Genomic DNA, 15,277 nt, shown 5'->3' with positions numbered 1-15,277 from the left:
TTTTCTTCTCAAAACAGCAAAAAACCTGTCCAGAGGTTGTGTTGTATTGCAGCTCAGCTCCATTCACCTCAGTTGGGCTGAGCTGCAATACCAGATACAACCCATGGACAGAGGTGATGTGGTGTTTTTGGAAGAAAGCATCCATGTTTTTCTAATTCTGGACAGCCCATTTAAAGAGAACTTGTCAGGTGATTCTTGCTGCCCTATCTGAAAGCAGGATATGATAGCCAGAGAAAAGCTGAGCTCTTTGATATATAGGTTTATATGATTTGGAACAGGTCCGGATTTCTGAGTGAAAAGCGGTGTAAATTCTGACAGGACTCCTAGGAGAGTCAGCGAGAGTCCTGCGTACTCTGCCCACACACATTGATTGACAACCTTCTGTGTACTAACATAGGAAGATCTGTCAATCACTGTGTGTGAGCTATTTAAAAAGGACTCTCACCGTCTCTCCTAGGAATCCTGTGAAGATTTACTCTGCTTTTTACTCAGAAACCCTGCTCCAAATCATATAAACCGACATGTCACTGAGCTCAGTTTCTCTCCCTATGTAATATGCTCTGAGATGGGACAGCATAAATCACTGGTCAGGTTCTCTCTAAGTCCACAACTCCCAGACCTTCTTCAGTTCTATTAAAACAAACTCAGATGACCATATTACCTCATGGTGATCTAGGTTTTGTTGACTTGAATGACATCTGCTGTGGCCTTCTGAATCTGGCAAAAAAAATACTCAAGCTTCAACATGCTTGTGCGCTGGTGTTTCATCATTTTGATAGGGATACTGACGTGCTTAAAGATGTGGATCCTCACAATGTCTTGCTAATGACAGCTAAGATATAGACATAGATTGGGGCTAGACAATGTTTGAAAAACAGAGGAGGCCAGTTGAGAAAGATTTTCATTTTCATCTCTATTACATTTTAAAACACATGAAATTGCCACTTTGCAGCTGAGACTTTAAAGAGGTTGTCCAGGTTCTGAGCTGAACCCGGACATACCTCCATTTTCACCCTGGCAGCCCCCCTGACTTGAGCATCGGAGCAGTTCATGCTCCGATGCTCTCCTCTGCCCTGCGCTAAATCGCGCAGGGCAAAGGCATTTTCATGAGTTCAGGTGATGAACCGGGCTCTCCATGGGGCTGCAAGGAAGCCTGGTGATGTCACTGGCACTGAAGGGCGGGCTTTAGCGCTGCCCTAGCCAGTAAAACAGCTAGGGCAGCGCTAAAGCACTCCCATCAGAGGAGGTGACGTCATCGAACACACTGCCAGGCGGAAGTGTGTTATTGTAAACAAAAGAGCCCTTGTCCTGCGTTGTCAGGGCAAAGCGGTAAAAATGGAGGTATGAACCCGGACAACCCCTTTAATAAGCATACACTGCTGTAAGGCACACTACATAGCCTGACTCAAACTGGTCATACCTAGTAGAATCCACTGAGAAATAAGCACTTGCAGTGGTGTCCAGCAGAACCTCTCTCCGACAATAAACACCAGTACATAGATAAGTGAGGATTTATATGTGTGAGAGATCTGTCAGCAGGCTCGGACTGGCCCACAGAGGAACAGGCGAATGCCCCGCTGGACCCCTGAGCAAGCTGGGCCCCTAGTCCCCTACACAAGTGTAACATGGCACAGTGGACTGACTGCACTACGTATTGATAGGCAGTGTACAGCATCTCAACAAGGCTATGTTCATTTAAAAAACTGGGTACACTATTTAACAAAGTACTTAGTTATTATAGATGCAATTGGGTGGCAGAGATGACTTCTAGGTAAGGAATCATCTCGTAGTACCTTGCTGCTGCCACTGTGTGAGCAGGTAGTGTTTGCATGTAGCTTTACAGCGGGCCCCGGTAAATTTTACTGGTGGCCCCTCAGCACCCCAGTCCGACACTGGCTGTCAGCCTTATAAGTGCCAAGCTGACAGCTATATAAATTGTATAGCAAGAAGTGTTAAAGCTAACCAAATATCATGAAGGACACTCCGCAGTGCTTATTTTTAATTAAATATTGCAAGACAACAATGGAAAAACTATGTTCTACCTTGGTCAAAGACAGTGTAAAAGCTTGTTTCTTTTCCTAGTAAATCAGCAAATAAATCGAAGGGGACGGGGGGACTGTTGAACTTATTTCAGATGGCTATGCAGTTATGAGACAATGCTATTATTATTGTAGACATAAATGGTATTAAAGGGAATGTGTCCTCAGAAAAGCAGAGGTTTAAATTAATAAATTTCAATTTTTAATTTCCCCACAAACCTGTATATCAATCTGCTCAGAAGCTCCTGCTTGATAACATGTTGCTTGCAGATTGTACGGCATTTCATGGTGACAGGTTCCTTTTAAAGCATAGAACATGATGTAATAATTTATGCAATATTAAACACTGGAGGGAATATTAATAGTTTTGGACTATAGTCTGCATCATTAAAAATTTGCCTACAAAAACTACAAATAATAAAATCTACATACTGTATGCTATGATATAATTTCATATAAGAGACCAAATATTGTACTACAGTGATTCCTAACCAATTTTCCATGGAAAAACCCTGGGAATCAATTTCCCATGCTTATAAATTCCTGTGTATTATAGATTGATCATTACTCTCACACAAACCCTACACATATACAACCTCCTTGCAAGGCCTTTTCACACAGTCAGGGTTTGGTTGTGAGCCAAAACCAGGAGTGAAGGCTACACAGAGATATGGTGTAATGGAAAGATTTGCACGTTTTGACCAGTATCTGCTTTTGCTCACAATCACTGATGAAAATCACTGTTCAAACACTGACTGTGTCAAAGCAGCCTTAATTTCTACTATGTTTTTGTATAATTTAGTGCAATATTCATTGCACTTATGTGTAGACAGTCAATATCTGTGCAGAGAAATCCTGCCTCAGAATTGTAGAATATGTTATCAAGCCCTTTTGAAAGCTGGAGATCAGATTTCTGCTAGAAACCCCTAACCAGGTTCCAGGGGATCCTGATGTCCCACAGAAACTTGGTTGGGAAACACTGCTGTACTGTACATTTGTTGAGTCCTTGTAAGGAAGAACAAAGGCCTACATAGTCTTCATAAAAAGGCCATCATTTTCATAAAGTTCAAATCTCATGCTTTCTTTGCTGCCCAAAATGTTTGCTCCAACTCAGTCGGTTTCAAGTGAACACTTAAAACCAGCTTCAGTAGATAAAATGTAGCACGTGGGCAACCTATCCTTCCTGCAATCCCAAACTGAACCAATAAGCCGCAAGCTTGTGCATCCATGAAGATGCTTCCATTGGGCTGCCAGCCTTAATCTAAAACAAATCAAAAATATCGGCCTCCAAGGTAAATTTGCTTGATTGAATATGGTATAGGGACGTACTTCTTTCTGCTGTGGCCTGCGCTTGTTTAATTTCACTAACATCTTATCCCTTTTCCTCAATCTCGCTCACTCTTCCTCAATTCTATTTGTGCATACCATATTAGTAGGCTATACCATATGGTAGGACTGTGCATTGCACGTACTGAATGCAGTAGATGTTGACTGCATGCATCGTACAATATGCATTATAATTGAAATTCTAGACTATTAGTACTGTTCATGGCAGACTGATCATTTTCTAAAATCTGACCTAAGGCATGGAGATATGGCTTACACTGAGTCTTGAGGTGTTTTGGGCATCAGCTGCAGTTTCCCATAACCTTTGCTTGCATTAACATAAACATATACCAATTAATGTGCCAAAAAGGCATTTCTTTCAGGAGTAGCAATTGACTTTTACAGCAATAAAGCTGAAATTTTCAAAATCCTCACTCTGAATAATACACTGTATTCTGTAATGGTCATATAAAGACTAGATATTCATGTTCTCTGTCTGAAATGGAAAGAATATATGGCCAAATTTAAAATAGTCCATTTGTTTATCCGTCCTTAAAGCCTATACATACATGTGTCTCCAATGAATTACAAATCTAGTTGCCAAATTTTCGAAATCTTCTTACATTTAAATCTATGAAGTACTTGTCTTAAATAAATAATATATCTGCCTCTTCAAATGATATTATGTCCACTGGGCTATTTGCTTGAGTAAAACATTGCTCTTATCTTTTCTTATATGAATATATACAGAAAGAATAGATACGAAGTTAAAAGAACAATCAAGATAAAAATCCTAGATTGCATTGTACCTAGTGCTGAGCCCAAAGGGGTGGTTGTATATTTGGTGTTTTTTGTCAAGCAAACCCCCTCAGGCACCGCTCTAGCTATAACATAAGGTTTCAGTTCTTTTCCTAGAGTGTTCCTTCAAAAGTGGTCAAACAACTATTATGGATTTTTGCAAATCCAGGAAAAAAGCAAATACAAAACCTGTACTTAGAACAGTGTCATTAGCAGAAATCAGTCCTGTTAACCTTAAAAGAGGTTTTCTGAGACTTAAACAATGATGAGCTATCTTCTGACAGGTCATCAGTAACTGATCGCTGGGGGTTCAACACCAGGGACTCCCACCAATCAGCTGTTTGAGAAGACACCAGCGCTCCTGTGAGCGCCACAGCCTTCTGCATGCTTATCAAGCACAGCACTTGATTGGGACTGAGCTGCATCTAGGCCACGTGACTGATGAACATGTCATCACTGGCCTGGGAAAAGCTGAGAGAAGGCTGCAGCACTCACAGGAGCACCATTGCCTTCTCAAACAGCTGATCGGTCGAAGTCCTGGGTGTTGGACCCCAACTGATCAGATACTGATGACCTGTATTACAATCTCGGAAACAAACTTCCCTGAAAATGTTTCAGTGTAGAACTTGCAAAGAGATTTGTCGTCAAAGGCCTGTAGCGTGGGCTGTTCATCTTTTGTGGCTAAGAACAGAGACCGGCAAATTTTTTTTTTTGTTCCTGAATATCAGATTTATCCATTCAATTATGCATGTGACATAAATAAATTAGTGTTCTGCTTCTGTATGTTCTCTTAATTTCCTTTTAACTTCATGTTGTCTTGCTGCAATAATAAAAAAAAAGACAAACAGAAAAAAACCCAAAAAAACTTCTTGGGTGTGTCTGTCATTTCAAATTACCGGTAGTTTTTTTTTTAAATGTACTCCTTTGTTTAAATATAGTGACCAATCATAATATTAGATTTAATTCTTTTAATGTTCATTATACATATAATTATTTTAAAATCAAAATAAAGTTTACATATAGCATAAAATTTCTGCTATGCCAAGAAAAAAATCTGATCATCCGTATTTTGAACCTATGCAAAATATATAAAGCAATAATTACTAATTATTGAAAATAGATTAAAAACACTAAATTTAATTTTCAATAAATTACATAGATTAAGTAGAATTTTGACAAGAAAGTAAACATGTAGATAAATATCCACTGTAGTCTGAATGATTATGATTTGTCTCTTACAAATATTAGAGCAAAAAATATAAAATTTATTGTTATTCATTTTGATCATTGGAAACCTGTATAAAATATTGCCAATTAACTTAATATCTTTTATTTAAAGGGTTATTCCTATCTTATACATTTATAGTATATGCATAGTTACATGATATGTATGGATTACACCCTTGCACTTCAACCTATTGTGAGAAGGAGGGTCCTTTAAGGCGGACTCCACCAGTCAGTTTCCCTGCTGTAAATAATGTAGGTCTCCATCCTAGTATATGGATGTTAAAGAGTTGACCACCAATGGGATCACTATGAATTTGTAAATGAAAGTCATGGAACCCCCATTATCCTAATAGACAAGGATCCGAGAAGTGGGATCTGCACAAATCAGCCCCTTATGGCACATCCTATGCTAATCAGAAACAACCTTATATATTTAAAACTTTTTAACTTTTAATTTTTGCTGCTAGGTTAGAGAAAAGGAGATAAGATATAAAATGTAAAAACTCAACTAGACTCACATCATTTGAACGCATGCTCTAGACGTATGCCAATAGAAATGCATATACCAAAGGCGTGTACCATTGATTACCATAAAAAAATAATGCACACTGCATGGTATACTTTTTTGCATACATTTACACTGAAAAGCATAGACAATTTTGCATGTCAAAAAAGGGTTTTCTGAGATACTTCTACTGATGACCTATCCTTTGGATAGGTCATCAGTATCTGATTGGTGGGAATGGGACCCCCGTAGATCAGCTGTTTGAGAAGGCACCAGCGCTCACAGCAGCTCTGTGGCCTTCTCTCTGCTCACCAAACAAAGCATCATCCATTTGATAGCAGCTCTGCTTGGTATCGCAGCTCAGCCCCATTCACTTCAATGGGGCTGAGCTTCATCTAGGCCATGTGACCAATGAACATAATGTCACATGGCCTAGGGACAGCTGCAAGAAGGCCATGGTGCTACTGTGAACACTACTGCCTTCTCAAAAAGCTGATTGGTGGGGGTCATGGGTGTTGGACCCCTACTGATCTGATACTGATGACCTCTCCAAAAAAAAATGAATAAAAAAGAAAACCCCTTTATGGCATGGGTATGCCAACATTTCCTATCCAAACCTATACCAAACAAACACGCCTTTGGTCTACCTCTGGCTTATGGCAATCTATAGGCCCATTAGATGTACAGTATACACTGGGAGAATTTAGCATTGTGGTTACTAAGTCTAAAATGTGTAAATCTATTCTAACATTAGGAATATTTATATTTCTAAACAATTTAATTCGTTGTTAGGAATTAAATTTAATAGCAATAGTGATATTAGTAAAATAATAACAATAAAAGTACTTGCACACATTTAATCAAAATGCATTGATCTACTACTTGCTATGTGTGTTTGCCTTATTCAATTAGATTTATGTTTCTATTTAACACCCTTTCTTCTAACATTTTTCAATCCCCTGCTACCTAATAGAGGAGGTTCCCACACATTATGTATAGGTGAAAAACAGCTTTTGTTTCTTTCGATTGAAAATGATTTACTATGCTATTGGACAAAATACATTTAAAACAAAAAAGGCCTAATGCTGCTAGAAGCCTCACCCTGCTACTGATAGGACTACTGATCCATCTGAAACACCATGCTTTATTCAACATGCTTCTCACCTACTTGCTTTAAGAGTGATCTTTAACTTGTTGTGCATGATTTTTGGAGGTTCTTGGTATATTATTGTTTTCACTTTTCTGTTTTCCACCTTGTAATCCATCTTTCCACTTCAGATTCACCAGAAACATTGAAATCCATGACTCACCAAGATTACCAAGATGCTTTTTCTCTCCAGCAGATTTTTTTTTTTTTTTAAATCCTTTTTCTTAAAGTGTGCCTCCAATGATCCACACACTAAAGTACATATACTAATAAGTATATTTTTTTTTAATCTAGAACTAATGGAGTTGGTTCTGTTAATAGCTATACATGTACTGGAAACAACACGTGCATGCAGCTAGTATTAGACATTATTAAACCATCAGTGACCATGTCCAGTGGTTTAATATGTTCATTGGCAGATCTGCTCCCATGTTTCCTAGCACTGTACTTCCATAAAGGCTGCTGATGGAGGGTCCCACCCATAAGCGGCCTCTATTCACTTACATTGGGGACATACTGCACATGCGCTTGTTCCCCTATCCATTCCCAGTGTAAGCAACTTGAGACTGCTGATGGATGGGATCCATCATCAGTGGCTATTTTGGGAGCACAGTGCTAGGAAGCAGGTGAGCAGACCTGTAAGAAAACATAATTGAATTATATTAAAATAGACATTGGCACCAATGGTTTAATAATGCCTATTACTAGCTGTATGCATGTGGTCTTGCTGAAAGTGATAGATAGTGGCCAATTCATTGAAGCTGTAGGTTGCATCCTACATTATTTTGTAGAACACAAGGTGGAGATTTGCAATACTACAATCTTAGATAGATAGCTGTAATATACCTTATATATACTTGTATGTTACCCATACAGAGAATGCAAGTGTTTTTAAATTAGTAGACAGAAGCTGCTACTCAGTAAAGTCCTGTGATTCCTGCAGCATCAGCAGTGATCCAAGTAATATGTAGGAGTATACAAGAGGTAAGGAGATGCAAGTATAATGTGAGCTAGCAGGTTTATATTGATAGTAGTAATACTGCAACTCTGCTGTATCTGTAACATAGTTAAAAAGGTAACAACTTCTTGTAAGTGAATTAGTACAGACAGCTGAGTGCACAAAGGTACAGTACAAAAGGACTGGATGGTTTTTATTTTCCACTAGGGGTATACTTAAAACTCTGTACACACGGCTGTATAACAGCTCCTTTAACCCGTTTAGAGTCAAGTACAGGAAGGGATCCCATGCTGTGAGATCAGGAAATAAAGCTTGAAGGAATGTCAAAATATGACCATGTGAATACAGCTTTAAAATGTATCTAAAAACTAAGTATAAAATATATAAATCATTAACTATCTGGCACTCTGGTGGACTGAGTGAGTCATGGTTGAAATGTTAATCACAAATGACAGGAATATCCAATATCTTAACGGGTTGGTACACCTGCCTTAAAGAGGTATTACACATTACATCTTTCCTAAAGAATATTCACCATATCCTCTTCTTTCACAGCGGCAAGGAGAATGCTCCAAAATCTCCTGAAGCAAGGTAACCTGCAGTTAATTGTGTTCTCGGCTTCCTCTTACGCAGCTTAACAATATGATCATGATTAGAGATGAGCAAATTTCATGTTATGAAATTCATTCACGCTTCGTTATGGATTCTGTTACCACGGACCATAACGCAATTCTATGACGGAATGCATAACGGAATGCCTTTAGAGGCATTCCGTTATTCATTCTGTCATAATAGAAGTCTATGGGCTGCATAATAGATCCGTCCCGTTTCCTGCATAACGGAAATGGGACGGATCTATTATGACGGAATGAATAACGGATTACCTCTAAAGGCATTCCGTTATGCTTTCCGTCATAGAATTGCGTTATGGTCCGTGGTAACGGAATCCATAACGCAATTCTGCTTTTACCACCAAATGAAACGTGAACAAATTTCAAAATTGAAATTTGCTCATCTCTAATCATGATATATTCCATGATTTTTCAAACGTAAAAGTTATAATTATTAGCAAACAGTGGGTTCTGAAATCACTAGAGAGTAGATAAAGTCTTTGAAATGCAAATTACAATATACAGTTTAAATGTAATGTAAGATCTTATCCTTAATAGTTGTATAATACATAGTGACCTGAGTTCCAAAGGACTAGATCACTTTTTGTTGTGGTAAAATGACATCAGAGCATAGTTCACACAGAGACAAGTTATAAAGCAAAGGCTTTCAATGAGCGATAACAGTTTATATGATAACCTTAGTTTAACCCTTCGGTTGGAATGTGCTGAATGCACACTGTAATTTCTATCACCCAGTCCTACAGGTACCTCAGTGCCACAAACTGCCACCTATAAGGTTTGGCAACCTTCTAAGTCTTCAACCATGAATGGCAATTCTGTCCAAACAAATGCAGTGCCTTCAAGAGGTTATTCCGTGAGGTTTGGGGTCGACAAAAGTCCAAGACAACCCACTTATACCAGCCAGAAAGTGCTTAAACCATCACCCCCTGTTACATCCTCTTATAAAAGGTATAAGGTAACAGGCATTAACCTTATAACACTTTGAATATTGATGTTTTTGTTCAGAAATATACTACATTTCTAACAATGCTACGTGTCATTTTTTAATTTGCTGGGTTTTGGAGTGGATCATTATGAATGTTAGGTTCTTTAAATAGAGAGATGCGGTGCGAGACTTATTCAGACCCCCGATGCTTAGAGTTGCTAATATGAGATGCCCTGATCTTGGGCAGATTGGCTGTAGAAATAGTTAATTATGGCTTGACTAGTTTTAATAAGAGTTGTTAATGATAACTAGTTTGTTATGATCTTCTTCTGAACCCTTACTTACTTATTGGGTTTAGTTTGTGTTCCTATGCAAGTTTGTGACTCAGTAGGTAGAACAGTCCGAAGTTTTGATCATGGATTTGGGACTCAGTGGAACAGGGCTATATAATTTGGCAGTTATAGCAGTCTATGTGACTAAAATATACCCTTGTATGTCTTTGACCTTATACAAAACTACATAGAGGATGTCAAGGAAGATATTTTCTACTAGAAGCATTGGTTTAAATGGAGAATACCTGTCTAACACTGTGCCATACAGTACATTGTACCATAAGGCAGCATGTCTCCATAAAGACTCTGATGGATGCATGGCACATTAAAGGCGAAAAGTGCACTCCATCACAGCTCCTCCTACTTGACTAAAACTAAAATGCTTCTAGTAAGGTAAGTAAAATTGGCTTCTACATCATGAGAATATGTGCCTTTCTCTGGATCAACAGGATAACTGGATGAACTATTTTCAGCCTTACAAACTGTGCTACTAAAACAATGTGCAGGAACTGAAAATCATATTCCGACATACTGACTGATGAGACACGGCCCACTATTTGTATTAAATGGTTGCAAAACACCAAATCCATGGAAGTTGATTACAATGTCATGAAATACAAAGCATTACTAAAACAGCATTTCCCTATGTAAGCAAGAGCTTATTCTTTATACAGTAGGCTAGAACCTAGAATTCCTCCATACGGCCTGATAACTGTCCCTCAGAGAAAGCTCTGGGCATTTATGGCATTTTCATTTCAGCCATAACTCAGTCCTATAGAGGGCCTATTTCAAGAAAACATACAGTTGTGTTCAAAATTATTCAACCCCCACTGAAATTGAGTGTTTTGGCCAGTTTGACATTGATTTTGATCATTTCAGTCATCTTGTTTACAATTAAATCAAAGAGGCACTTGTAAGTCCGACAAATATAACATAACATTTATAATGAAATAACCACAAATGTATTTTCTGTGCTCACATCATTATCAGTTTTATTCAACCCCCAAGTGACATTCAATCTTAGTACTTAGTACAACATCCTTTTCCAGTTATAACAGCTTTTAAACGTGAAGCATAGCTTGACACAAGTGTCTTGCAGCGATCTACGGGTATCTTCGCCCATTCTTCATGGGCAAAAGCCTCCAGTTCAGTCACATTCTTAGGCTTGCGCGCTGCAACTGCTTTCTTTAAGTCCCACCAGAGGTTCTCAATCGGATTTAAGTCTAGTGACTGCGATGGCTACTTCAAAATGTTCCAGCCTTTAATCTGCAACCATGCTCTAGTGGACTTGGAGGTATGCTTGGGATCATTGTCCTGTTGAAAGGTCCAACGTCTCTTAAGCCTCAGGTTTGTGACGGACTGCATCACATTTTCATCCAATATCTCCTGGTACTGAAGAGAATTCATGGTACCTTGCACACGCTGAAGCTTCCCTGTACCTGTAGAAGCAAAACAGCCCCAAAGCATGATTGACCCCCCGCCATGCTTCACAGTAGGCAAGGTGTTCTTTTCTTCATAGGCCTTGTTCTTCCTCCTCCAAACATAGCGTTGATCCATGGGCCCAAACAATTCTAATTTTAAGTCCACAGAACACTATCCCAAAACTTTTGTGGTTTGTCCACATGACTTTTGGCATATTGCAGTCGACTCTTCTTATTCTTTGGAGACAGCAAGGGGGTGCGCCTGGGAGTTCTGGCATGGAGGCCTTCATTACGCAGTGTGCGCCTTATTGTCTGAGCTGAAACTTCAGTACCCACATCTGACAAATCTTTTTTCAGTTCCTCAGCAGTCACGCGGGGACTTTTCTCCACTTTGCGCTTCAGGTAGCGCACAGCAGTCAAAGTCAGCATCTTCTTTCTGCCACGACCAGGTAGCATTTCAACAGTGCCCTTTGCTTGAATTTGCAAATGATGCTTCCTATGGTGTCTCTTGGTATGTTTAACATCTTTGCAATCTTCTTATAGCCATTGCCCTTCCTGTGTAGAGAAATCACCTCTTCTCTTGTCTTCCTGGACCATTCTCTTGACTTCACCATGTTTGTAAACACACCAGTAAATGTCTAGAAGGAGCTGAGTATCACAGTCCTTTTAAATCTGCCTAATTGGTGCTTATTATGCTTGATTGCTGCTCCTTGACATCCACAGGTGTTTTCAATACCTGATCGAAAACACTTGAATAAACCTCTGTTCTTAAGAGTGGTAGTCTTTAAGGGGTTGAATAATTGTGTCAATGAAGAAATCACAAAAAAAAAAACATTTAATACTGTATTACAAAAACAATTGATGTCATTTTAGTTGCATTTGGTTCTTTAAAAAGTCCTTGTAAGATTTCATTCTGAACACAATTACAAATGTACACTAAATTCCCTAAAACCCTTTACAGCATTGGGGGTTGAATAATTTTGAACACAACTGTACAGGATTATTGCATACACGTTTTCTAATCAGCACGTTTCCTGCTGCAAAGCTCTATTTGTCTAATTTTGCTAGCGCTGCTGCTTGCACACCCTGCACATGTTCAGAGAAGTATCCTAAACCTTTGTATATTGTTATAAATTAAAATTTTACAATTTTAGCCAGTGTTTTTAGTCACCTTAAACTGGCCATACACATTAAATGCATGACAGCTGATGAGGTGATTTCCTTGGGCTAGGCCAACCATCTGATGTGTATGAAGGTCTCCATGCTCTCCCCTGATGGGAGATGTTCAGGGAGAGAAGGGTCAAGCATATTGTAGTTCAACATGCTTGATCCTTTTGTTCTCAGGAAGCTAAGTCTCCTAGCAAAGGTGTCTGGCAGTAGCTTTCTCCCCTCTCACATTCACAACATATGCATAGGTGAAAGGGGGGTTGTCAGCCAAACAAGCATTTAACCAATCTTCAATCTTTCACTTCCGACTCCATGGTCAGGAGAAACCTGCTACCTCAGGTGGTAGCTAATCTCCCCAGAGAACAAAAGGATCAGGCAAAAAAATACATTTGCCTGATCCTTCTTCTCCGGGGCTCCCTGTTAGATTATTGACTGGTCCTGCTCAAAACGGCAGGTCTGGCCAACAATACACTAAGGTGTATGGAGCCATTCATGTTATGCGATAAGCAATGATGCCAACCTTACCAAAAATGATATTTTGTATGCTACAACAGACCACATAAAGCAATAATTAATAGTTTTATAGGAGCAAATCAATTGGATTTCATAATGTTCTCAGTAGAATGTGTTTTGCCCTCTTCATATGGCATGATCTATATGAAATCTATAGTGCCCGGGCAATGCACTACTTTCCTATCCCATCTATGGTACATTTATTTTGTTTTTTACAGCTGCTGCATAACATTTTCCATTCCTCGACACGTCTGAATATCGATCTTTCCTTTTCCATCTATTATGTGCACCTCACTATCTATAGACTGTAATCTTTATGTCATTTCCTCCTACCACATAATGTTATCTTGGCTTTTTCACAGTATTCTGTTTGTCCTAATGTCTGTTACATCTTATCTTTATAACATGTTTATGTGCCCCCTCTGCCGTGTATTTCTTCTGACCTCTCCCCTACATAATGGAATACTTTTTCCTTCCACTTAAGTATTGTCCGTTTCATGTACAAGCAAATTCCACTTAGCTCTACTTGCCATTTCTTCCACTGTGCACTTACTTTCTGTAGAGACCAAAATATTTGTGTAGTTTTTTCCTCAACTGCTTGTATTTAATATATTCCTGTGCAGTTCCTTAGTTGAGTCAGAGATATATTTTTGCTTTTCTCTATTCCATGCTGTGTTACTGTTAGCTATATAATATTTCTATTTGTTTCCACTGATAGAAGTATTTCTATTTTCTACCATTCTACCTTAAAGTGTACCTAAACTTTTGTATGATTTTTTGTGAACGTGTCCCTAATAATAGTTTTTGTAATATAGTTTATTAATGTATTTTGTATTTTTATTACACATTTCCCTCCCTAAAGCGCACCTTTCCCTGTGCGCTTAAAATTCACTTCTCTGTACACTGCTGACTTCTCAGTGGTGTACAGAGTACGGACTGTACATTTTATCAATGGGGCGGCAGGGCAGTGAGTATGGGCAGGAGCGCATATTGATGCTCCTGCTGCCCGTGCCCCCTGGAGGTTTACTAAATCCTGGCATAGCACATGGGTACTCTGTACCCATGAGCTATGCCAGGATTAGCAAAGCGGCTCCTGCCTCTGCCTGCTTCGCTAACCTAAGAGAATTTCATGTCAGCTCTTAGCGAAGGCAGAAGCAGGAGCATCAGACAAAAAATACCTAAATTAATAAATTGGGAACTGGTAGAAATGTAAAATATAGTTATTCTCCTGGGACAAAAAAAACACTCAGTTCATATATTGTTAATCACATTAGTACTATTGGCAACTTCTAAAACACAGTTAAGTGTGCACTCAAGAAAGTGTATTGCAGGGATACTTGGAATGGCTTTACAATAAATTCTTATTACAAAATAACTGTTTTAATGAAACTGCTTACTAAAATTACCAATTTGTATGACAATGCAGAATATATAACCAAATCATAATTGCTTCACATTGGTGAACTATGCATAAAATCTAACTATTTTCGTTTCAGGTAATGTGTTTCTCTCATACAGAGCTGCACTGATATTTTAAAAATATATATTTTTTAAATAACACCCTCGTGGCCTACAGCTGCCACTCGAGGGAGCTTAGGAGATTACTGCATACAAGTTCTGCAACAGTATAGTACGGCACAAGCAAGAGTTCACGGAGGCATACTATTACAATCCTCTGATCACATGGACACTGTCACTGTGCCCATACGATCAGCATAAAGACCACATGTAATATACAGCCAGGACTCAGATTCTGGCATTTTAACACCTCAGATGCAGTGCTCAGTAGCAACCGCTGCATTTAAGATGTTTGACAGAGGAAAAAGGATCCCTCTGTGAATCCATCTGTGAATGGCATTATCACTATTTTGCATTCCCTCCACACACATATTTTTTTTATCACATGACTTTTCTGCGTCTTACTGTCATGTGACATATGAATTTGGAGCTCTGTATCAGAAAAACAAACCACTATAATGATATAATATACAATTAAGCAGAACAGAATTTTTAGCATATCTTTAAAATGATGGGCACTTTTTTATACTGAGGAATATACAGTATCTGGCATAGACCAATTTATAAGATAACATTTTGACTGCTAGCAGCCACCACTAAAGGGAGTGTAGGAGCTTACTGCATATTGCATTTATAAAACAGTATGTAGTAAACTCACAATCTCCCTCTAGTGGCAAATGCAGGTGGCCAAAATGTTAAGTTTCAAACCTTTGCACATGCATCCAAATTTTAGCACTAAAACCTGGTGTTAAAAGGTAGGCATTCACTT

The 15,277-nt window shown here is 38.7% G+C and overlaps 1 protein-coding gene across 14 annotated transcripts in view; it reads left to right on the top strand.

Moving 5' to 3' along the window:
* Positions 1-15,277, top strand: part of LDB3 (LIM domain binding 3) — a 217,348-nt gene that overhangs the window by 138,459 nt on the left and 63,612 nt on the right. For 7 of the 14 annotated variants that reach the window (XM_040436930.1, XM_040436931.1, XM_040436935.1 and 4 more), the window contains 2 exons: positions 8,556-8,591; positions 9,368-9,580. In XM_040436930.1, the coding sequence (XP_040292864.1) occupies positions 8,556-8,591; positions 9,368-9,580 (249 nt within the window). The remainder of the gene's footprint in view (positions 1-8,555; positions 8,592-9,367; positions 9,581-15,277) is intronic. The other 7 variants (XM_040436934.1, XM_040436932.1, XM_040436936.1 and 4 more) reach the window with 1 other exon arrangement.

Source organism: Bufo bufo, chromosome 6, assembly GCF_905171765.1.
Source record: "Bufo bufo chromosome 6, aBufBuf1.1, whole genome shotgun sequence".
Taxonomy (NCBI): Eukaryota; Metazoa; Chordata; class Amphibia; order Anura; family Bufonidae; genus Bufo; species Bufo bufo.
The sequence above is the reverse complement of the archived record's forward strand: the minus strand, read 5'-3'. Positions and strand labels throughout refer to the sequence as shown.